Consider the following 25,589-nt stretch of genomic DNA (forward strand, 5'->3'; position numbering starts at 1 on the left):
GACGACGCTCTGTGACGTTATTGTTTTGCTTCGTTCTTTTGATTTGTAAGTGACTTATATTATTGTTTATTGAGTAATTATTTGTGCTATGAGTGAACTTAGTAATTCAAGTGCCATTAGGCGCTGTTTTGATGACGATTTGACTGGAAATGATAGCGATGCAAGCAGCACCCCCACCAGAGAGTGACTCAGACTAATTTTTTTTAGTCTAACGTAAATATGTATATAAGCCATTTTTTTTTTGTATTTTTAATACTTTAATACTTTATCTGTCATTTTTCTTACTTTTACTCATATCAGTAACTAAATATGTGTTTATTTTGAGGCAATAATCACTATTCAACTACTTACTGCCACTTGTTGATGTGGTAAACATTTTAGTAAAATTTTTGCGAAAAAAACATTGTTTTGTTTTTTACCAATTAGTATTGTGATATGTTGTGCAAAAGGTTAAGAAGTGATATTTTTCTTATTCAGCATTATATTTGGAACATTTTGCATATTTTTAGAACTAGGACTACTACATTTTGTAAAAACTATACGTCAAGGATTTTGAAAAATAAAAATATAAAAAACTACACAACCGGTTAGCAGTACCAGATTTTTTAATGATAAAAGATAAGCATTTTTATTTTTACTTGATCTTATAGAACATATGTCTGTGTAAAAAACCATATGTAATACATGCAATTTGAACATATGTTTTGTATATAAAAAGTTGTTTAAAAAAGAAATGTCATATGCTCGAAAATGGCCTAGCACTTTGAAGTGGTTTAGTCATCACTTGGAGGGTTAAAATGAGACATTGCTAATCTGTATTCCAGGGGTAAATTAAATTTTTTTCAATTTCACCAAAACAATAATGTGGATGGATAATAAGTAAATAAAAACCATTACTAATAAGACGTAGCACATTTTATGTATACAAATGTTCTTCTGACTTCTGAAATTACTCACAAAACCAAAAGTGTTATGCAGTTTCCAAGAATAGAGAAATGGGGAGGTTAACACATTCAACGTTCACATATTGTTGCTATTGTTGGGTGAGAATATGCTAAACAGCTGACCTCCAGTTGTCATTTGTCAACCACATTGTGTTCCATTCTATAACAGTACACAATCATATTCTTTATTGTTCAAAATATTAGTTGCTTTAAATTGCATAAGTTATTGTCAGTATTGTATTTTAACTTATTCTTCTACATTTATGAGTAAAACATGGCATCATTTTTCAAGGTTTATGTTTTTTTTTGTAATAAAAAGTTTTGAAGCCCAGTGTAGTTATTTTTGGAGCTAGATATATAGAAGTAATTATTTAAAAAAGAGTTTTAGTTATAGAAAATAAGCTAACAATTATAACTGTTATTGTTAGATTTCTAACAATAAGCCATGCTCATAAATAAAGAATTTAAGTTTTATTAATTTTGTATCAAAACATTTCAGTAGTACTGCAAAGTAACTATTTGATGATTTTCTTTGTCTATGTGTAAAATGCAACAATAGTAAATTCCAAAATTGTAATAAAGCATAATATGTCAGCCATCTCAAAAATTAAATGTCTGTGTATTTTTTAAACAATTTGAACATAACATCAGAAAAATTTGAAATATAATTATTATTGAAAGCTTTGTGTAAATTTGTGATGATTAAATCAACATTTATAAATCATATATTTTCTCTCATAGTGTTACGTTTCAACAAATACATTTGTGTATTAACAATTAATTATATTGTTCAACTTTAAAGACTTTCTTATTTTAAATGTTATTATTTACTACGGAATTTTATGTTTTAAATCTGCAGTTTGCTTGAGAGCCAATCTGGTATTTATAACAATAGAGTAATAATTTATAAACTAAACCATTGATGGTTTATTTAAACATTTTGTTATTAATTTTTGAGTCCTTGTCGATTTGTTATAAGTGCAGTAAGAGAGATGTAATCGACTGCCAACACTTCAAGTTCAGCAAGTGTTTAGCAACTGATATGCAGCCAACACCAACACGTCTGGGAACTGTTTACCTGACCTAAATGTTTCTAATATTAACTTCTATCTTTTGTTTTGTGCCCTCTGCTATCCATTTATTTAATAATTTATAAGTTGGTTCAGTAATATAACGTGACTATTCTTAAGTAAGTTCAAATAGTTGAAAAAACAATTTAACCTATAAAATAGAAAATGTGTAAAACACAAAAATTGAACTCAACTCAAATGTAAGATGTCAAGCAAAATTTAAATAAATATGTTAATGAAAACAATCAAAATAAGCTGCAGGTAATTTTTGTTTGTGCTGTACGGTCAATCTAATAATAACTTTTCAGGATTAGGTACATTTACTTTATTTTATGAGGAAACTGTGGGAAAGTGTTTTGATGTACGTTTGAAACAGATTCATCTCAACATATTACAGAATATTACTTTGTTAATTATCTGTCTTTATTGTGTTACTTTACAAGTTAATTTTCCTTGTTAGATTTAACTCACTGCCAAAAACAAATAAAATTTTATATGTACGGTGTGAGTTAAAAGTATAGATACACTCTGTTTAGTTTTTGATGGATAAAGATAAAGGATAGACGGAACTCAGAATACCTTTTTAGGGAGTAGAAGTGAACTTTTTAGTCACTGTTACAACTTTCCCCAAAATAGGAAATATATATATATATATATATATATATATATATATATATATATATATATATATATTTCCATAAAATATAACCATAAAATATATATATATATATATATATATATATATATATAACCATAATATATAAAACCATAAAATATAGGCTTTTAAAATATGGTTATAAATAAAAATATTTTGTAAACTCTAAACATGACATGAACTAACTCCTGACAACATCCCACTCCTTCTCTAAGTGTGTAACTCAAATTTGTGTTAGGAGGAAATTAAATAATGAACTCTACAAGTGACAGTCATGTTATCCTGTAGTGTCAGGTCATTTGGGAAATTTTGCACAAGAGTTGTTACAAAAATCACTAAAAATTTAAATATGGAGAAATATATGTGATGTTATTTTTTTTCTAAATGAAACATAAAGTTATATTTACATTTGAAATAGGTCTTATAAAATTTTGTATCTTTTTTTTTTAATGATATGCAAGTGTTTGTTTAAAAAAGAGTCATGCTTGTGAAATAAAGTTGTAAAAAAATTAGAAATTTGAGATAGCCACTTTGTTTTAAATTTAATGTACCTAGTTTTAGAAAACAAATGTTATTGCATATGGAACCGTACTACTAATGCAATTAAACAAAAAACGATTATGCGCACAAATTATGAAAAACTGGTGTCATATGTACAGTGTATGCAGTATTTTAACTTGTTTATGTCTGTAAACGTATTTAATAAAACATTTTAAAAACATTTAAACGTAGTCAATTTTGTGATTCTGTAAAAGTGTTAGCCTTGTTAAGTCTTGACACTAATATTGAAATAAATATTTAAAGGCAAATTTTACAAAAATCAGCAGGCAAACATCAAGTTTTTACATTCAACAAAACAGTTCAAACATTCAAGGTAAACAGCCCAGCTAAAAGGAAACATTTTGATGTTTTATTACTTAAAATTTGATAGGTAACAACTCAGGAAATCTTTTTTTAGCGTGCATTTCACAGTTATGGTTATTTAATGATATGTATTGTTCTGTAACAAATGGTTTTGTTAGAAAACAATGGCTTTTATCAAACAAATGTGATTAAACAATGTAGATTAGAACAAACTGTATCTGAATCTTACATTGAATTCAGAAGAAAAGTGCTGTAAAAATTTATATTTACAACATTTTTATTAAATCCTAACAACTGAGGGAAAAATTAATCTGACCTATCTTTTAAGGTCCTTGCTATGTTTTATTGGGCTAGTTTAATTTATTCTTTTCATCTCCAAATCAGTTTAAATTGCCCATGATTATAGATTTTGTTTTAGTGATTATACAGATGATACACACCAAAATGAAAGGCAATTGTTTTGCTATTATTAAAATCTATTGTAAGGGTATAATTTGTATTACTAAATTAAAATAATTTTCCAGTAAGTTCAAGATAAGTTTTAAAGAAGATCACAGGAGTACAAGAAAATTATTCCATGGTCTGTCTGGCTTTCAAATGAGATCTTTTAAACGTTACTGCTAATACAGCAGTGAGCTTTTATTAACTTTTCTTACACATTTTGTAATTTACTTTTTTGGGAAGTAGATTATTAAATCCTTTTTGCGCACATTGTCCTTACTTTCCCTCAATAGTGCTGAACTCCCTCAGACTCATTGTCCCATGGACTACTAGCTAAAAAAACCCCTCTTCACCAAGGACAGTAGTCTGGAACCGTTTAGCACATTATTTTGGGTTTGTGAAGTTTTTGCCACTGGCGACTTCTTATCGGAGGAATCAGAGATTTAAGGGCCGATCGAGGTTGATCTTGTTTGCCCTATGTACAGACTGGACATAGTGCTTCACACATACCATAATAATAATAATATTCCTTTATTGCATAAAAACAATTTACAACAATTGCATTGCAAGCGTCAGTAATGGTACAAAAAATACATCAGTTATTTGATGATTTGTCAACTAAAATTATTATTTAATGAAAGGCAATAATCAGAACCAGGGATTTTTCTCGTTGCTCTTAATTTTCAAAATTTTCATCCCAGCGGCCCATCATGAACCCATCAACAGAATAAAAATGCCTTTGATACCAGGAGGTGTTTTAGACGAGCTTTGAATTTTTTGGATCATCGAGTTGTTTGATAACTTCAGGGGAGCCTATTGATTATTCTGACACCAACTTGTGACGGCAAGTGTTCAAAAGCAATTGTTCTGAGTTGGTCGATTCTAAAGTTGTCCCTGCCTCTAGTCTCGTACTGATGGACATCCCTACACTGCAGCAACTCACATTTGAGTCTACAGTACAGGGCGACATCGAGAATATAGAGGCAGGGTAAAGTCAGCAATCCAAGCTCCCTAAAGGAATCTTTACACGACTCTCTGGGGGTTCAATTTTGAAAGAATTCTAACAGCTTTTCTTTTGAGTTCTAAATACTCTTTCGAATTTGGTACTTAGAACAGCTTGCCCCACAGTCTCAAGCCGTAAGTCAAATGTGGATGTATCAGGCCAAAATATGCCGTTTTCAATACATCCAAAGAACAAAATTTTGCAAGATTGCGCAGGACAAAAATGCCCGAGGCAACCTTGGAGCAATCCTTTTCAATGTGATCGTCCCATGTCAGTCCTCGGTCAAGGTGCATTCCAAGGAACTTAATGGATTCAGCTTCATCAAGAAGAACATCGTCCACCATCACTGCAGGCCGTAGTTCTTGGTCTTGTTGCTGCCGGAGGCAAAAAAATTCATGACGTTTGATTTCGAGCTGTTTGTTTTCAGATTTGAGTTTTGAGAAAATGCTCGATGCATGAATTCAACTCAATAAATGCCTTCACTTCGAGATCGTGTTTTTGATTTTGATCTGATGCAGAGAGTCGTGTCGTCAGCGTATTGAATCACCTTTCCATTCTGGATTGATGACGTCAACCTATTGACGTAAATTATGAAAAAGGACTGGCCCTAATATTGATCCCTGAGGGACACATAGGGCATTTTCACTTTGCTTGACATGGCATTCGCGATCTGTACGCACTGCTCTCTATCTGAAGATAAGACGAGAGCCAGTCGTGCGGCAGACCTCGAATACCACTTGTCCACAACTGGTGCATCAGTTTTGCATGATGCACACAGTCAAAAGCTTTGGAAAGGTTGAGGAATATGCTTAGCACATGTTCTCTCCTTTCCAGGCCATCGACACAACATTGTGAATGAGATCCGTTACAGCATCGATTGTCGATTTGTTTTTCCTGAACCCGAATTGTTCGGGACAAAGAATTTCGTAACGGTTCAAAAATTTTTTGAATTGTTTGAGAAATGCTTTTTCAAAAATTTTGCTGAAAACAGGGAGGATGGAAATCGGACGATAATTGCTTGAGATGCAAGGATCGTCTTTCTTGAAAATTGGAATGGACTTTGGCTGTTTTCAATGCAGAGGGAAAACGCCTTGTGCAAAAGAGAGATTAATCAATTTTGTGATTGGTGTCAAAAAGTGCTTGAAGCACCTTTTGATTAACCATACAGACATTCCGTTGATGTCGCAAGACTTTTTTGGTCTCAGATCTTGCACGATACGGGCCACCTCAGCCTCACCTACAGGAAAAAGAACCATAGATGAGACCGGTCCCGTCAATGGCTCTTTGCGAGAGCTGTCCAACATAAACGAGTTATCTGGTTCAGCTACGGTCGAAAATGTGTTAAATTCACTTGCCACTTTAAAAAGGGATCGTCAATTGTGTCATTTATTGTTTTTAGTGTCGGAACCGAGAATTTGGAAAATTGTGGTTGATTTTTGCTGGCTATTAATGATGTTCCACGCGCTTTTTGAAAAGTTTTCTGATTGTTGTAATTGGTCTTCGACGTCTCGTGCTTTCTTTATTTCTTTTCGATAATTTTGTTTGTAATTGCGAAAAAAAGTTTTTGAACTCTTCATTTTTAGTCTTGACATATATCGAATGGTAAAAACATGAGCCTTTCTCTTAGTTCAAGAATATCTGGGTAATCCAGGTATTCTTGCCCTCTTTGATACGCTCTCTTTGAAATTTTCGAACGGGCAAGTGATGTTTAAAATGAAAATTACTTTGCCAAGAAACGCGTTGAAGGCGTCCTCTACTCGGTCAAAAGAATCCAAGAAAGACCATGATTCTTTCTCGAGATATTTTTTGAAAAGATTTACATTTGCAGCTTTTAAATCTCGTTTTGTTTTTTTATGGCGGGAGGTTCAGATTTTTGTTTGGATTTTGTGAAAATGGCTTCCTGCGCGAAGTGGTCAGAGATGGCCGCGTTCATCACAGAGACCGAAACATCAGGAACATTTGTGATGACGTTGTCGATGGCTGTGCTCGACGTGGCAGTCACTCTTGTTGGTGAGTTCACGGACCAGTTTAAACCGAAAGAAGCAAGAATATCGCGAAACCGCTGGGTCAGGGGGTTGGTGCGATCCATCGCGTCGATATTGAAGTCACCAACGATAATGAACTTCAGATGATTTTTGAACTGTAACAAAATTTAGGAGGATTTCAAGGTTTTCAAAAAAGGTTGTGCTGCACCCATTTGGGGATCTGTATAAGCCAATTACTACAATTTTTCCAACGGAATTTTGATCAATTTTTATTCCAGCCACTTCAAAGTTAAGATCACAGCTATAATCCACCCTGAAGGGCTGGAAATTCAATTGAGGATTGACAAATATTGCCACACCACCCCCTTTGAAATTTGTTCGGTGAAAAAGAGTTAGCCAATTCGTAATTGTTGATTCTGAACATAGCGGACAGTGTCAGCCGTGAAGCCATGTTTCAGAAACAACGAATATGTCGGGGTGCAGCTCTTCTTCCATGAGTGTCAGCTCGTCTATTTTATTTGTGGCAGACTGCGCATTCTGGTGCACAACTGAAAAAACAAGGGTTGAATTTTGAATTTTGTGAATTTGATTTTTGTGATTGATTGATTTGTGATTCCCTAGTTCTGATAAATAATTTATGTTATTTGCACAAGACTTGAGGATGGACAGTTTTTTTGTGGACTTTTCACCGGAGACGAGTTTGGCAGGCCGCTTTTAAACCGCCTCCGCGAATGAGTCGAAGGGCAAGACGTGGGGCTGGGCTGCGGTTGTCAAGGTGGCAGGGTGGGTGGAGAGTGGTGGCGCAGATGCAGTCTTCTGAGGTCCGGTTGACGGCGTCTCAGCAGCGCTGGCTGCAGGCGGTTGGGATGATGGCGCTCTGAGGACAGAGGGGTTCATCCCCCGCAGACTATCCACCACCAGCTCCGCCAGCAGGTGCTTACTACCAGACCGCAGGTGCATGCCGTGTTGTGTGAAAAGCACCTCTGCCGATGCGATTGAAGTCCATCGCATAGCACCAATGATGTTCTCGGGAGTGACCGTGGAGCCAATCTCAGCAGGGAGGGAAGCCTGCCACACATGCCACCTTTTGGATTCGAAAAAACTCGTGGAATCCAGTTCGTTTTGACCGGCAATCTCGACACCCGAGACCTGCGTTCAAAAGGATTTACTATCCCTTCAGCATTCCTGACTTGACTGAGAGGAGGCGGAGTTGGGAGCTCCTCTTGTAGGGGAGTGTTTGGGGTTAGGGAACCCCGGGATGGTTCTTTACAGCGTCATAATGTCTGGTCCCCGAGACTAGGCAATTCTCCCCCTCCCCTACTATACCAAAATCAGACCAGTCAGCCGCAAATTAATCTGTGTCTAACTGCCCCCAAAACACAGGCAGTCACGATGAGCAGTGACCTCGGCAGAGCCCCCCAAGGTCGCAGCATGACCCTCGCCAATTGGCAATACTATAATCAAGGGGATTTTCACCGGCTGATAGGGCAGTCAGGTCATTGCTGGCTAAGCTGACCCGGGCCCCTGTACTATCCAGCAGCCTGGGAAGTGCAAGAAAAACCCAGTATTTAATCTGTATGCTCTGCTCAACAAGGACATCCAATGTCACGGAGGCTGAATAACACAGAGCTAAGCCCGCAAATCGACTGGAATGATTTGGTGTGGGAAGCTTGGCTATTGCGATTAGTCCAAACATGGAACTTTGAAAAAGATACTCGTAAAACAGATAGGTGCACTTGTTAGTCGCCTTTTATGATAAGCAGAGGTACTGTGGTCTATTCTAACCCTGAGCCACATGGGGAGTAATTTACTGTAGTATAACTTAATATTGTTATGGAAAATTTAAATTTTCTTTTGGGAATGTCAGTACAGTAAGGTATTGCTCTCAAATACACACAAAATGTCAGCCTCTGAGTAAAGTATCATATTTCACAGATACAATGTCAATCTCTTACCAAATTTATGGTATTTTTTTGTAGATTATCCTGGAAAATTTTTCATTTTGGTAACATTCTGTGTCACCAAACACTATAAGCAAGATGCTTTAGGGATGTTGTACAGATCAATAAATCGTTTATCAAAAGGTTGGATTGTAGGTACTGAGAAAATATATGTAGAATTGTTAATGCTATTCAGATTACGTTTAGTTAAGTGTATGTTTTTCTCACTTCAGTAAAATTATAACAGACTAAACTATCTGTAAAAATGTAAATTGGTAATTGTCTGTAAAAATGTAAATTGACAGTTGTTTTCAACAGTTGCAGGCCTTTTTCCTAGTCTTGGACGACATGATTGATGGCTCCGAGACTAGACGAGGTAGAATCTGCTGGTACCGCAACCCCAGCGTTGGCCTCAATGCAGCAAATGATGGCATATTTATAGAATCTGGAATATACCAACTGCTACGAAGATACTTTGTCGATAAACCGTATTACTTTCAAGCCATTGATCTATTCCATGATGTAAGTGTTTGTAAATTCTTTGAAAAATATTGTTGATTTAATTGTTATATAGAATCAAGAATCAAGAATCTTTATTGTCAGCCCACAATAACTGCATTGACAATGTCATCAGATGGTTTATACATATACACAGTATAACACCAACATTAAAGAATAAAATAATACATACTACATACTTATGGTAAATAGTACAAGTCACAAAGCATAAAAACTAAAAGAATAAATTGTCTACATTACAAGAAAGCATTTCGTCTACTGTATAAATATAATGAGGAATTCATAACGAAATCTGAAATAAATAGTTTTAGAACTATATCTTTAGTTTAAGAATCAATAAATTCAGAATGAAGAATAAATTCAGAACATTTTTTGGAATAGTTCATTCTTAATTACGAACCATTGATTCTATCTGGTCATATTTAATTACTATCTAGTAATACAAATATGCATTACGTTTATATATGTAAATATAATATAAAAGTGAAGAAACTGAAGACATCATTTGTTTTATTACTGACTCAACTCATTACTACCACAACATTATGACCAATCACATTATTGTATATATATATATATATATATATATATATATATATATATATATGTTTATTATATATATACTGTTATTAAGTGTATGTATATATTAGTTTATTAGTTTCTTGAGTAGTAACATAAGTTTGTACGCATAAATTTATATAATTTTTTGTTTAAATCAAAATTAAAAGACTAATCAGGAATGATGTGAGTTTGGAAACTATTACTGTTTGAGTCAGCTGTTTTTATCCTGTTTATTTTTTGTTCCTTGTTATGCTGTGATCTAAAATGGATTATTTTGCCTCCTTTTGATATTCAAGTAATTTCTTACTAGCAATAGCAATGTATCTTAAAATATAGCCTAAGTGGATTTTAGACAGTTGGCAAGTCAATTAGTATTACTCGTTATGATGTAGTATAGTGTTTTGTAGTTTTAGTTTTATTAATATGTATATTTTAAAAAACTATACTCTTCTTGTTTAGCTAAAAATAGTAGGTTGGTATTGGATTTTAATATGAAAGGTTGTAAGATTTTATTTGGTAGCATTACTCACCATTATATAATTAAAACAAATAAATTGTTTATGTGTTATTTAAGTTTATTCTTTTGAGAAAATAACACTTTGTCTAGCTTTATAACTAGTTCTAAATGTTCAGATAGAGGGTTCAAAACTATCAAATACAAATACTCTTTATTATAAATGCAGATTCATATACTAAGGCTCTATAAGAGGTTGTTTATAATTAATAGTGAGCAGAAAAAAAGCACTGTTGCTTTATTCATTATGGGTATGACTGCTTAATACTTGGAGGGTAATAGAAAAACGTTTCTTAAATTAGAGTTAAATTAATGAAAAGATAATTTAGGATTAAACCATTAATTACATAATTAGAAATGAATGTTGTGTGTGCTGCATGTTATGATTGTTTGTTTTTGATGTGTCTAGGCGACCCACAAAACAATAATGGGTCAAGCCCTAGACCTACTGACGGCACAGAGCATTGCCAAATATAAACTGGACAAGTTCACTATGGATCGGTACAACTCCATCGTCAAGTACAAGACCTCCTACTACTCCTTCCATCTGCCCGTCGCTCTGGCCATGTACATGGTAAGTGGCCTAATTGACCTGTTTGTCCTACCTCCTCCCTATTTTCATGTGTAACTGTTTTCAATTACATAACTTTGAATAAATAGCTGAACCCGTCACTGTTATTTTATCAAGGCCTTTATACAAACAGGTTTCCAAGGTTTGTTTTCACCGGCATTAAATGTAAGTACTGCAATAATTTATGACTGAACTGGTGTTTAGTTTGTTGTGTTCAAAGGTGAAACAATTCATGGGTTTCACCAGTTTCACCTGACCTTGATAATGTTTCAGATTAGTTCAAACTTGGAGGAATAATTGTATTGAATAATGTTCATTATAACATGTTACTTATTGCTACCATTTTCCATACACAAATCTGGGAGAAATATTAGGCTTAAAACAATAACTTGTGTTTAGTACAAGTATTTATTATGGAACTTTCTTACTTAACCCTTAGAACAGTAAGATATATTTAGCTCATACAAAATTTATGTTAATTCACTTCAAGTTCTAATTGAATTAAGATTCCTGAAGTTGTTATACAAAGTAAAAAAAGTAAACTGATTTTTAAAGACTTTTAAAAGATGTTATTTAAAAATAAGTATGTACAGAAAGCAAAATACAAAATTTTCCAATTCACAAAAAAACATAATAAAAAAATACAAAATTTAAATCTTAATAAAAGTTATCCTACAGTTGTTGTAAACAATGTTCAGATGTTACATATAACACGCATTTTTGACGTAGGGACAGAGTTTGCGCGCAGATCTTCATAATTGCACCATCCTGCTTATATGGAAAAAGCCATCAAATGCGCCAGAGTATAGCGAAAAATAGCATTCTGTTGTTATTATAACCAGTTTGGGATTGATAACAGGCAGCCTAGAATTACGAATAGAGCACAGCTGTTGTCTGATGTTCAGTTAACATTCTAACGAATTTTATCACCAGTTTTATGAATTACTATGCACGATCAGGAACAAAAACTTCAATAGTGAGATTTGTCGTCATACACGTGTTGGAGTCATCTTTACCGTGCAGGATTTCCATAATATGCGTGGGAAGGGTTAAAATTGAATATCTGTTTGTATGTTTGTGTGTATCACCATTATCAAAAAAGTTATTTTCTCCAAAAATGTAGTATGCAAATATATGGATTGTACACTAGGTTTTCATGTTTTTAAAACTTTCTTACAAAATATATTCAAACTAATATTTTTTATAAAACACGATTTTTCTCACAACTCACTCAATTTGGTTGTATTCTTATACTATCCCTCTTTAGATTCACAAATCCCAAAGAAATGTTCTTAAGCTTAATTGTTCCTCAGAAATTGTGTTAAATTAATTTTAGTTTTGGATATAATCCCTCACCTTCCAGACAAAAATATTTATGAAACTATTTATTAATAAATTCCCAAGATTTGTTATAAAAATTCCATAAAGTACTCTTATTGTTTGATGTTATAACATATTAACATATTATGATGTTATAAATTAAAGAGCATTAATTACATACATATATATGTAAATTTGTAAAGATGAATGTAAAGATTAAGTAAATGCAAATTTATGCCATGGCAAAAAAAGGGAAAAAAAATATGAAATATATGTATATAATTTCAATAAACTTTGAATCACAAAAAGTACTTGCTCCGCCGGGACTCGAACCCGGATCTCTCACTTGACGGGTGAATGTGCTACCTGTAAAAGTAAGTGCTCTGTGGTGTAATAGTAGCACATTCACCCGACAAGTGAGAGATCCGGCAGTACAATAGGCATTCTATTAAGAAAAGAATAGAAAAAGTAGTTACGATAAACCAATACTACAGTAAACTAGTGCTATATAAACCATTATTGTACAGTGTACTCAAAATAAGTTTGAATTACTAATTATTGTTTTAAGTTGTAGATATAGGAATGTAAGGACATCAAAAGGAAAGTTCAAATCATCCACAATTTCAAATTAAAAACACCTGAAAGAATTATTAGAACAAGAATACTATAAGTTAAATCTAGTAATTTATTTTGTTATTGATTTTTCAATACCTATCAGATAGTTAAGTAAGAATACAAATATATAAGTAAAAATGCTGTATGTTGTATCCAAGATATTCTTAGAATAAAATAGAATGAGTGTATTGCTGATGGCTTTTCTTCAAGCAAATTACAGCTTTCTGAGAATTACAGCGGATTACTTAGGGCCATCTACATTCATTTTCCAAACATTCACTTATGACTTAATTTTGATGAGTGCTTATTTATTTACCATCTTTATAAGTAAATAAAACTAAGTTTATCTGCATCAAATATGAAAAATAATAAGCAATGAATAAACTACCTCTTATCAACTTTATTTTAGTTATTACAATTGTTAGTTTAAACATTAATATTTTCCAGGCTGGTATAAGTAATGCAGAACAACACAGGCAAGCAAAGATCTTACTGCTAGAGATGGGAAACTTCTTCCAAGTTCAGGTAAACAATTGTATTGGTTAACAAGTTTACCAAAGTATGTAGAATTTAGATATTAAACTGAAACAAATATTAGCATTCGTGTAAAAAATATCTTGCAACTACTAATAGTACAAAATCAAAAATATTGAGTTCACTGGATGTGTACCAACATTTTTTTTGAAAGTAACCAAAATAGTCAAAAGATGCAGAATTTATCTTCCTATAATAAATATGAAACACTGCAATGAATTTTATATAATGTAAATAGTATACTAATATATTCAAAAAAGTTGCAAATTGACCATACAAACACAAAAAAAGGTTATATCATATAATGATTAAGTAAATGCAAATTTATGCCATGGCAAAAAAAGGGAAAAATATGAAAATTTTAACTTTAAAAATTATAAAAAGTTCAGTTACAGTGCAACCTCGTTAAGTCGGACCCCTTTATGTCAGATCTCCGGGTTACCTGGACCAGTTCAGGAAATATATAATTGGCTTCTTGTTGTCTGTCCAGACTGCCTAGCATGGGACGGATGTTTGTTTATCAGTATGTTCGTAGAACTCAATAATTACATGTATTGCGACTTGTTTCGATAAATATGTCAATAACAGGGAGGATACTGACGAAGAAAACACAGAAAATATTGCAGTTATAAGCCAGGCAGAGGCAGCATCTCACTTAGGTGAGTTGATGGTTAATTTCTCAACAAGAAAGGACAACACCGGCCGAACTTCTCATGTTGAAAAGGATGCCTGAGTGCATGGCACGGAAACAGCATTCAAAGCTGACACAAATGAACTAAATTCTTTTAGAAAAATTAAACTCTTTATGCTGTGTTGTACTTTATCATAATGTGTATTTTAAGTGTTTTTCCGCAATAAACAAAATTTTATTGTTTGTAAATGTTGTTCATTAATTTTTCAAAATTCTCCGTTTAACACAGATTTTCTTTATGTCGGATCAGCTGAGGTCCCGGCTGGTCCGACTTAACGAGATTGCACTGTATGTTCATGTTGGTATTGTTTTCTAAAAAATAGTTTGCATATTCAATAAATTTTCAGATAGGGTAACATATAAGGTTAATTGATGTACAGTACAAAACGAAAGTTTCATTCCATATGATACTTTGAAATATAGGGCTTTCATGTACCCTTCTCACAACTTTGCGGCTGGTGCTAACTACGAAACTACTTTATAAGTTGCTAAAGTCAAGTGATGAAGTTTATCTGAAATTTGAATACCTATTTGGGATAGTTTAGTTCACTGGAAACACACAGATATCACATTTGTCAGGTTCTGAATGAGTCGTTGGCCAGTAGGAGGTTAACATGGTTGTATGGGTGCAAAACGCACAGTGTTGTACAAACTAAGAATATTTGGATTGTGTCACCTAACCAGCCAACATTGCTTGAGTTGGTAGATTTCAATTTCTTTGGTAGATTTTAGCACTTGCCAAGTGAGTTGTAAAAATATTGCCTTTCTCCATGAATGTACATTTTCATGCAACCGTTCTGACCATTTGTAAATCAAATTAAGAACAAAAACCAGCTGGTTGTGGGTAGGCTTAAATATAAGCATTTGAGTTCTGAATGGCCTAATTTTGAATTACTTTGTTGTGATCAATTTTGTTTTCTTATAACTTTACAAAACTGTACTTTTTCAACTGAAAAACACACACACACACATACGTTTGCATATAGCATGTACATGTGCATAGGCTTGTGAGTAAAGAAGTTACTTAATGGGCAGTAAGAGCGGTGAAGTTCATATTTTCTGTTTGGAAATGTTCTGTTTGTTTTGCTATTGTAGCTGAGAGAGTAAGTTCTGTGCAGGATGATTATATGGATTGTTTTGGAGACCCAGCGGTGACAGGGAAGATCGGGACTGACATCCAAGATGGCAAGTGCTCTTGGTTAGCTGTTGTGGCGCTACAGAGATGTACTCCAGACCAGAGGAAAATCTTAGAGGTGAGCTTTTAGTGATGGGCAACTCTAGAATTTTTGAATCTCAAATCTGATTACAAATTTTAATACAGATTCCTGATTCTCAAATTCTGAAAAACAGATTAAAAATAATCTAAGAATGATTCGAACAAATTAACCACCAATCCAATTTCTGCCATTCTTAAAACTTTGGAGACTAATGATATCATAAACAGTAATCCAAGAATATCACTCTTATATCCAAGGGATTTGAAATGAAATGAAAAATGTCTTTATTAGAGGCGAAGTTAGGTCTACAAGTCCTCTCTACCACTCTACTACTGAGGATTACTGGATTGTTTCTTTAGGAATTTGCTGAGGTTTACAGAAATAGCTATATTTTAAGAACTAAGTCATATCCCCTACATTTAATTTTTAATGTTATTGTTTATAAGATGGGCTTCCAGAATATAAGCCTTTAATTTACAAATTATATGAAATATATTTGTATCACTTATAAAATATATTTTAAACTTAAAATATTTGAAAAATTCAAACCACCTCTAAGTCATGAAAAAAATTATAACAAAATTAAAATTCATTTTAGCGGTAATTTGCGTACTGCTGATCAGTGGTCATCCAAAAATAGACTTAGCAGATGCGGTGAAGCATGAACAGAAATGTAGAAAATACTAACTGCAAACATTTGAACAACAAAAGTATGTTCAAGCTATCGGTAATTTGTCTAATGCTGAACAGCTGTTGTCCTCGAATAAAAGCTGAACATAATCATTAAGGTATTTAGATTGTATTTTGTTATGTTCTTTTGTGACTGGAATATAATATTTTTCTCTACAACTTAGAGAAATACCCATTTAAAATTTGAATGCTGATCGCAATCAGTGTTCATCAAATAATGATAGTTATTGTAATGTTGTCACAATGATGTTCCAGGAATGCTACGGATCCCACGACCCCGAGAAGGTAGATGCTGTAAGGAATGTGTACAACCAGATAAATCTACCCCACATCTTCACAACGTACGAGGAGGACAGCTACAATCTGATACAGACACACATTCAGCAGATGTCTGGCGGCCTTAACCTCAATCTCTTCTTCAAACTGTTAGACAAGATATATAAGAGGGACAACTAACTTCTTGCAGCACCATCATTGTATATATTAGAGTTATGTGTAATAACCATACCGTTACGAATTTTAAAAGTGCAATTCAATTGAATACCTACGTGTCTTTGACTTAAATTGGCTTTTGGGCGTCCTAGTATTATTTTGTTGGTAGAAATAATAGTAAGTGAGTATTGTCAAGTTCTTTTAAATAAAAAAAATTTATTCCCCTCAAAAATAAATTGGCTGATGCCATTGCATTTAATTTACATTTGGACAATAAACCAAGGCGAACAAAGGATAGACCAACTAAACTTAGTGAAAGTTTAATGTGCCTTTTGCGACTGTGAAAATGCATTTACCGACTACCTCAAACTTGAGAAAACGTAGACTGAATTTTCATTCCGCTAAAATACTTGATTACAAGTTTTTACAGTAGATTCAATAAAGTGTGCTTTTTAGCTTTAAAAATAAATATTATTATACTGTCAGCGTCAAAACTGGAAAAGCATGCATTTATCCCCTTTAATTTTAAAAATGTATATTTAAAATCACGCTTTTTATATTGTATAATTTGTATTGTGCACTTCTAAGGTTTATTCTTATGATTAAAGGTTTTTTGTTCAAAAAATGGTAATGAAATAATCTTGTCAATTTATTTTAGGCTTGTGAGGTTGGATCGCGTATGTGTAAACTATGGATAATAATAATTTATCACATTAATTTTGATTTTAAAAAGATATTTTTATAAAAAATCCAACATATAAAAACCTACAAGTACTTAATTTTGATTTGTAACTGTTTTGAAGAAAATGGTTGACATTAAACATTTTGAAAACATGGCATCAGATTGTTGGGAGCAAATCAGTTATTGATGGTTATCTGATAACTGAGTCAATAAATTATTCAAGGTCCCCCTAAATCAGTCAATGAGATGTACGACAACTGGTTTGACAAAATCAATCAACTCAATCTCAACAGCTACTCCACATGGTGTCTTGTAGATTCAGCTAAAACTGATTAAAAAATGTAATCTTTGTTTGTAGATTTACTTTAAAGAATCGTCTGATATAGTTTCAAAAAAACTATTGTAGTTTTTTTCTAAAAGAAAAAAAAACAATGTTGGTTATAATTTAAGACTGAATATTTTTAATTATTCATTTGATTTCTATTCCATTGCAATAAAATGTTCAGGATGTAAATGGCTTTATTTTGATTTTGATTTTTCAAGCTTTAATACACAGTTGACATTTTGTTCAACAAATCTCACTGGTACTGTTGTAAAACATTGATTGTTCAAATGCAACTGATATTTGTTGCTTTGTAAGCAACTTCTACTAAAGCACTATATCAAAGTTTGGCAACGATTTCTTGGCTTTATAGATTCTTAGCAATATTTATATATTTATTTATGTTTAAGTTGACATGTTATTTATTTGAACACTGAGTGGCAGATAATGTGACTAATAATGTGTTCAGAATGTAATTGGGAACTCTGTATTTTCATTTCTTTGTGTGTAAAATTAAACTGCTGTCTAAGACTGTTGATTTCATTTCTTGGAAAAAAATACTAAAAGTTTGTGTTACAAAGCGTTGTAATTGTAACTATAGATGTCAGTTATGAGTTGTAGAGAGTATTGGGTCGATCTGTAACAAAGTAATAGTAATACCCGGTAAATGTTTGCTTATTTTGCAGATTAATATAGATTTGTTGTTATTTCTTCATATTGTATTCTTATAGCCTATAATTACATTACATAAGCTAGTCCTCTGTAACAGAATATAGTCATGCACTGTTTGTAGTTTAAAAAATAGCTTTTTCTATTTTGTAGCTAATAGAAATGTATTGTTTCAAATTAAATATTTATATATTGTAAGTTGGTTTTCTTTTACCTGCTCATTAATTTACAATAAAGTGATCATTTCATTTAGAATTGATGTACAAATACAACTGTGATTTACTATAAATGAAATTTTAAACATTTTTAGATTATTGGTGAACTTGTATAACCATCTATGTCACTTTGACTTGTATTTAAACCAGTATTGACCTTCGGGTATTTAAATGACTGAGATTTAAATTAAATTCTGATACTAATATATTGATATATACTATAGTTGAATTAAAGACAGAAGGGGTATTGAGACCGGCAGCGATGGCTGGGTTAATGAGGTTCGGGGCTCTTCGGGACCAGTCGGCTACAGTGTTGCCAAGTTCTGTCTGACTCGATCATCCACAGCGTTCACATCAACCGCTTCTAGGTAGGGGTGGTTCGCAGCGGAAACATGTGGACACATTTATCGAAGCGATAAATTAATAGCATTCATTGTTTTTGAGAATTGTTATTTTTATAAGTAATTGAGTCAGAAATCAAAACCTTGTAAAGGATTTTTTACTGAAACCACGAGTGTATTATTGAAAATATATACATAGGCCTAATAATAATAATTTGAATATGGTACATTTTACTGTTTTTATTAATAGTTACCTTCAAAACACCAAGGAGTATAGTGAAAAGAACTAAAATTATATTCGTTAAGTAAATGCAAATCTGCTAAGTTATAATTATTTACTCGGTCTTATCAGTCTTAGCAAATCCATTGAAATGACCACTGTGCCGCGGTCAAAAATCAACTTAAAACAAATAAAGATACTGTAGTTTGAACCTGATAAAGCTCGTTTAGGATAGTATTTTTAACCAATAAAGGTATCCTGTTAAAAAACCGTTATAGGATAATAATTTAATTGTTAATTTGTTGAGTCTAACTTAAATTGCTAGGGTGACCAAAATGCAAAATTTGCGACTAGGGCGTCAATTCGACTATGATATGAAATTTCCTTCAGTGTGACTTTTTATCGATCAACTTAATGTAATCTAATTACTTGACAAAAAAAATCTGTAAAAATATTTCGAAACTTGTTATATTTTTAATTTATTTACTAAATGTTACTAACTTTAAACCACAGATTTGTGATGAAGGATGTTTTTTTTTTTAATTTTTCTTATCATTCAATTTTGGAAATCAATTTGATATATAGAAAACTTGGATTTATTTACAAAATGTAAGATTTAGTGAGTCGATTATTTTTATTTAAGTCTTATAATTTTTTTTCATTTATTTTTCAATAGCGCCCATTTTATAATCGGTTAAAACCTCTTTGGAAATTACTTTTATTTCTGAGTAAATTAAATACTAAAACAATACATATACAAAAAAGCCAACTGAGTTTGCTGCACAGTTTAACCAGGAAATAAGTAGTGCCATTAAAATGCATTTAACAAATTTTATTAGTAACATGTAAGGTGTAATATTTACCAATCATTACAAACTATCAAAACTATCAATCAATACGGCTTTTTACAGTTCATCGAAGTCCAAAACACCCTTTCTGCCACCGGAGATAGAGGGAAAATACCACTCACGTTACTGCCGCGTTCTTCCTCTTCATTGTTGCTGCTGTCACTGTCTGAATCCTCTTCACTGGAGCTGTCATTGCGATGTTTATTACCATCTGCTCAACGGAGTCTTCCATGAACCCTTCATTTTTTCCAAGCATCTAGGATTATATTCTTCGTGTGGTCTACTACCTTCTTCCAATCAGACTCTGTTACACGTTCCAAACCCCTCTTTCACCAACTGTAATATTTCAGTTATGTTAAAAAATTTCCTGTTGCTTCTTGCAACACATTCCTTTACTTGAGCCCAGATTAATTCTATAGGATTGAAGTGACAGTGGTATGGTGGCAGACGAAGTACTCGGTGACCATGTTTCTTCACAATTTTGTTGACTTCATATTTTGTCTGAGGTTTGTTTCTTTGAATAAGTTCTAACAATTCGGCTTTTAACATCGCCTTTTCATACTTTTCATTATTTAACCACTCTATTATTTCAATCCTTTCTAGAACTACTGTTTAGGTGGATTGTCAACTACTTTTGAATGGTACTTTGCATTGTCCATTACAATGAGCGAGGGCCTCATTAGGTTTGGCAGTAAAGCATTTTGAAAATACTTTGTGGTTCATCTCTTCATGATACTCGTTGGTTTTCATTGAGTAAAAAGTAATGCACAGTTAGGAATAAATCCAGCAGAGCTGCCAGCATGCAAAAGAATTATCCTCCCCCCTTTTCCAACGGGAACAGGAAACGTACCTTCAGCAGAATCATCAGTCCGTCCAATTTTTTTTACAGTGCCCAGAATCACCCAAGTTTCATCAAGCCAAAAACTATTTCCTCAAAAATTTAAATCTTTTATTTCTCTAAGAAATCTGCACCTCCAAGCAATGATGTCTCCTCTTTCCATTAATATTTTAACGGCTGCCAAATTTCTTGTGTTTGAAACCACTCTCTTCAATATAATGGCAACAGATGATTTGCTTCCACGAAAAAGATCTGCTTCTCCAAAGCCGCAGCAGTTCTTTCGATAACTGTTTCTACTGGAAGTATCGGTCCCTTTGTTAATTTTCTCTCGCTGGAAGTAGTCTCTCACTCAACAAACCAACTCCCGGGATTGGCCGTCGCAATGGAAACGCCTTTTTCTCCAACCTTGGTGTAAGGCACACTTATCACGCGAGTGCGGGGCCTTACCGCGTTTTTTATCACTGTTTCAGTGCACTGAGACATGGTACGGAATTAACAGTAATTAAATAATGTCTGTCACAAAAATGTAACACTAGAAAGTACGTGCGTACACTTGTCTTTCAAATAAGGTTTAGTGTTGAAAAAGACTGTTTAAACACTTGGCCACGAACACACAGAAGCGCAATAACACCACACGAAACAACATACATAACCAACAACCAATGACGTAATGAAGCACGGTTTGCTACTGCGCATCACCCAGCTGATACCTACCGGATGACAGTTACAACAGCCTGTGTACAAACACACAGATGTACAACAGTGACAACACTGCCTCCGTCGAAAAGGAAAGTGCTTCGGCTGTGATTGGTGGAGCGGGTAGGGCGAGCCTTCGTGAGGCAGTTTCGGCTGTCTTCGGTCGAGCTAGTCCCAATACCCTTCTGTCTTTAATTCAACTATAGATACTGAAATAATTTACAAAGTTTATTAACTTCGGGTTGAAACTATCGATAGGTTATTCATTGTTTGCTTTTAAATTAACCAATTAATATGTAATTTAAGTTATAGTCTCCACCAAATACACTATAATAAATTGATAGGATACACTATAGCAACTACAGTGACAATGACACAGTGAAGGTGGTGACAGAAGCAATCTTCAAACATTTTACCAAATATACACATTTTTTATTAAGGGCAGGAATCCAGACAATCTAGCCAGAAACCATTTTTATTCTTTAGTAGCTCAAAAAGGAAATGGGTTCTTTGTTTACATTACATTTTTACAATGGATATTGAGCACTTGGAAATGTAAATGTTATTGTATAAAATGTTATACAGAGAGTAGCGCAATGGCTGCAGATTTTTCAAGGCTTTGTTTTACACTGACAGTAGAAGATAATTTAGCCTATAAGACTTACATTCACAGCAGAACTTGGTAATGCACTGCTGAATGAGAAATGCACCTTTAAATAATAACTTCAAACATTACAGGAAACAATATCTATTGGAACTAGAAGACGGTCTAATACTACTGAAGAGAAAAGCTAATTGAATTAAAGAAACACAAGATCCTGAAAGAAAACTAGTTTTTAATATTAAAGTAAGCTTGAGGAAGAACACACTCGTATTCGTGCTCCAGGTGGGGATTGATAGAAATGAAATGACATGCTCAGAAAAATTCATACTCGATACCAGAATTTAGTGACTTATAGTCGGTCAATTTAGACATTGACCCTTGCAAAAAATTCCCAGAAAGCTTAAAATTTGCATATATGTTAGGGACACCATTGGTATGAAATTGAGAAAAGTCCCCATCGATCCCATGTCTGCAAGATTTTTTATTCAAGGTCAAATTTCATAAAAATAGGTTTTTTTGAACTTATCAGCGAAACGGTTAGGTTTATAAAAAAATATGTCAAACAAAAATTGTAGATCATCTAATTATCTACCAAAACGCTCCTTATACTTTTTTTTTCATAAACACTAAACCATTTTTGAGAAAAAATAATTACAAAACTTTCATACACTGTATTGTCTATAATATGAACACGTTTCCACGTCACCTATGAGTTAGTGTTACCTAGCGCGATTTTTTTTAATGTGGTTTTCCCCAGTAGGCCTATTTCACAGTCTATTCCAGTAAAAATTTAATGAATGTTTGGTTATTCTTCTTTTTAGTCGTTGCACTCTTGTCAGTGTGGTCGTTGTCGATCAGGTACAGCTCGAGTGACAAGTCCCGTTATATTTCATTGTAACATATTTTATTCGTCTTCATCGTCATTAGGTATTTGCTCTTCTTCCCCTTCATCTTCTTTTCTCTCTCTATTTTCTTCTTCTTCCTCATCTTCTTGAGTAGACATAAATTTTACTAACAGCAATATATCAGTTGTTTCGTCATTTCATGTAAAATCCTTCTTCTGCTGGAGATTCAACATTTGAACATGATTGGCCTTGACAAGTAGTGCACGCTAGTGAACAAAATAAGATTACTTTTTTTGCGGCCGCATCTTAAGTTACACCTCTTTTTGCAGTTCCAAAAAACAGAATTAAGGAGGTTTTCTGGTTCAGGTGGAAGAAGCGTGTGGGATATGCTTCCAACCCCATTGTTCTGGGTCTAGTTGATTACCAAGCCACACAGCTGAACCTAGTAATATACATGATAAAACTGTTGGTGAGCGGAAGCCGCGGTTGGAGGAAGGATGGCTAATTGCACACGTTTTTATTACGTGTTTGTTTTGCAAAAGATAAGTAACGTATTTGTCTATGGAAGTAAATTTTGGAGCTCCATATAAATACAGAAGAAAGCGAGTTTCTGGTGAAGAGTTGATATCTTTGAAAGCTTGTTGTAGGCTACACATGTAATAAAAGTTTCTTTTTCAAACAATTAAAAAAATTGTTGTTTTACCCCTTCGAAACATTACTGATGTTGTATCACAGACAGTCATAAAAATCGCATGTAAAAACTGTATATGATTGAACCGATTGATTATCTTCCCGAATAATTACTGGCGCAGTTGATAGGACCTTCAATTGCTCTTCTTTTGCCTTTATGTTTTTTCACTCCAAGCTTGATTGATAATATCATGATAATTAACAAGAAAAACATACAATGTTAATTGTCTTAATTTCTGAGTAATAATGACTCTATTACCATAATTTAACTTCAATCGTAATTTAATTTTTCTATTATCAGCACTTACGTTTTTACATATATTTTCTAATTCTTCTAACGTAAACTGGCAGTCATCACCTCTTTCAATATATGAAAATATTTCCCCCATGGTGAGATACAATGCTTCATCTTGAGGACGGCCGACTTAGCCTCCAGTGGTCGGCTTAAAAAATGATTACAAAGCAATCATTATGGTACTTTAGCTTCAGCAGCAACTAAATCGTGTTCAAACCCGATGCGAGCAACAATAGTTTTTGCGGTGTCATCAGAACGACACTGAGCTGCTTTCATAACTGAGTCTTTAAATGAATGAATTATAACGTTACAAATTTTATGACGAGGTTTCTGTGCTTATTTCTTTTTGTATTCCTCACTCAACTTGTCGGCGCAAAAATAAACAACAATTTTTAAAAGAAAAATATGACTCACTTACATGTGCTCTAGTACGAGGAGGACTTTTTGAGAGGTACTAGCTTATTCCTCTTCATGTTGCTGTTTTGCTGCTGCAATTGTACTCTTTCTATTGTATTGTTTGTGACACTGCACATGATTTGTCACTGAATTTACATTCTTCAAGTAATCATTAAATTGATTCCTCCCTTAAATACTCCCGTTAAGTAACGTCTTCATACCGCGATCAACAATAACACATTCACTTGAAGATAAAAGTTTAGTGCAAATAAAACACTATTGCGACATATTTTCAACAAAAAGTGAATACAGCACAAACTTTAGCGGAGAATATTTGAAATAACTACATTTTTTTCACTACGAAGAAATTTTTAGAGAACTAACGGTGATTTAGGTGCGACCTCAGAAAGCAGGTCTAGACGGAACGGGCACTCGAACAATGGAATGGCAGGCAGATGTTGTTCAAAGGGCACATGGTCCCTTAAAATTAGGTAATCCGTTTTTTTTAAATATCATATTCAGAATTATCAGTCAATTATGAATGTATTAGTCACGCAGACTTATAGTTTTACTTATATTACACGCCCAATGGTATCATAGGCAGCTTGGTCGTTCTTTATTATGGACAATACAGTGTAAGAAAGTTTGTAATTGTTTTTTCTCAAAAATGGTTAGTGTTATGAAAAAAAGTATAAGGAGCATTTTTTGTAGATAATTGGGATGATCTACAATTTTTGTTTGACATATGTTTTCATAAACCTAACAGTTTCGCTGAAAAGTTCAAAAAACCTATTTTTGTGAAAATTTGACCTTGAATAAAAAATTTTGCAGACATGGGATCGATGGGGGACTTTTCACAATTTCATAACAATGGTGTCCCTAACATCTATGCAAATTTTCAGCTTTCTGGGAATTAATGCAAAGTTACCCCTATTTTTTGGCTAAATTGACCGGACTATTATGGAAGGTCTCGACAGGAAGCCACCTACTTCTTCCAAATGATTGATTGAACAGGAAAGTGTATGACTTTTTCCTGAATCACACAGAATATTATAAAAACTGGCACCAGCAACAAACAAACAACCCATATATCTACTCTAAAATTCCTTCAGGTTTTAAAAGTCGTGTGTTACATTTTTCTGGTTCAAACCTTGTTAAAACATTGCTACACATAATTAAATTTTTGAAATATTTCAGCCTTGCTGAGGAGACATCTTCAGTCAACAGATGTTAAAATGCACTGCACAGTAAGTCCAAAATATAAAAAAGGTTTTAATTGTATATGTTTTGACACAGCTTAAACTTTTATGTTAGTTATCCCTGCCGATATTGATTCTTTTTTAGACCGCACTCGCAAGATGA

At 33.3% G+C, this 25,589-nt stretch overlaps 1 protein-coding gene across 2 annotated transcripts in view; it reads left to right on the forward strand.

Moving 5' to 3' along the window:
• LOC124355275 (farnesyl pyrophosphate synthase-like) overlaps positions 1 to 18,437 on the forward strand; it is a 31,540-nt gene extending 13,103 nt beyond the window's left edge. For both annotated transcript variants that reach the window (XM_046806330.1, XM_046806331.1), the window contains 5 exons: positions 9,221 to 9,424; positions 10,906 to 11,070; positions 13,450 to 13,527; positions 15,346 to 15,480; positions 16,390 to 18,437. In XM_046806330.1, coding sequence (XP_046662286.1) covers positions 9,221 to 9,424; positions 10,906 to 11,070; positions 13,450 to 13,527; positions 15,346 to 15,480; positions 16,390 to 16,590 — 783 coding nt within the window. In that variant the 3' untranslated portion in view covers positions 16,591 to 18,437. The remainder of the gene's footprint in view (positions 1 to 9,220; positions 9,425 to 10,905; positions 11,071 to 13,449; positions 13,528 to 15,345; positions 15,481 to 16,389) is intronic.
• The last annotated feature ends 7,152 nt before the right edge of the window (positions 18,438 to 25,589 follow it).

Source organism: Homalodisca vitripennis, chromosome 2, assembly GCF_021130785.1.
Source record: "Homalodisca vitripennis isolate AUS2020 chromosome 2, UT_GWSS_2.1, whole genome shotgun sequence".
Classification (NCBI taxonomy): domain Eukaryota; kingdom Metazoa; phylum Arthropoda; class Insecta; order Hemiptera; family Cicadellidae; genus Homalodisca; species Homalodisca vitripennis.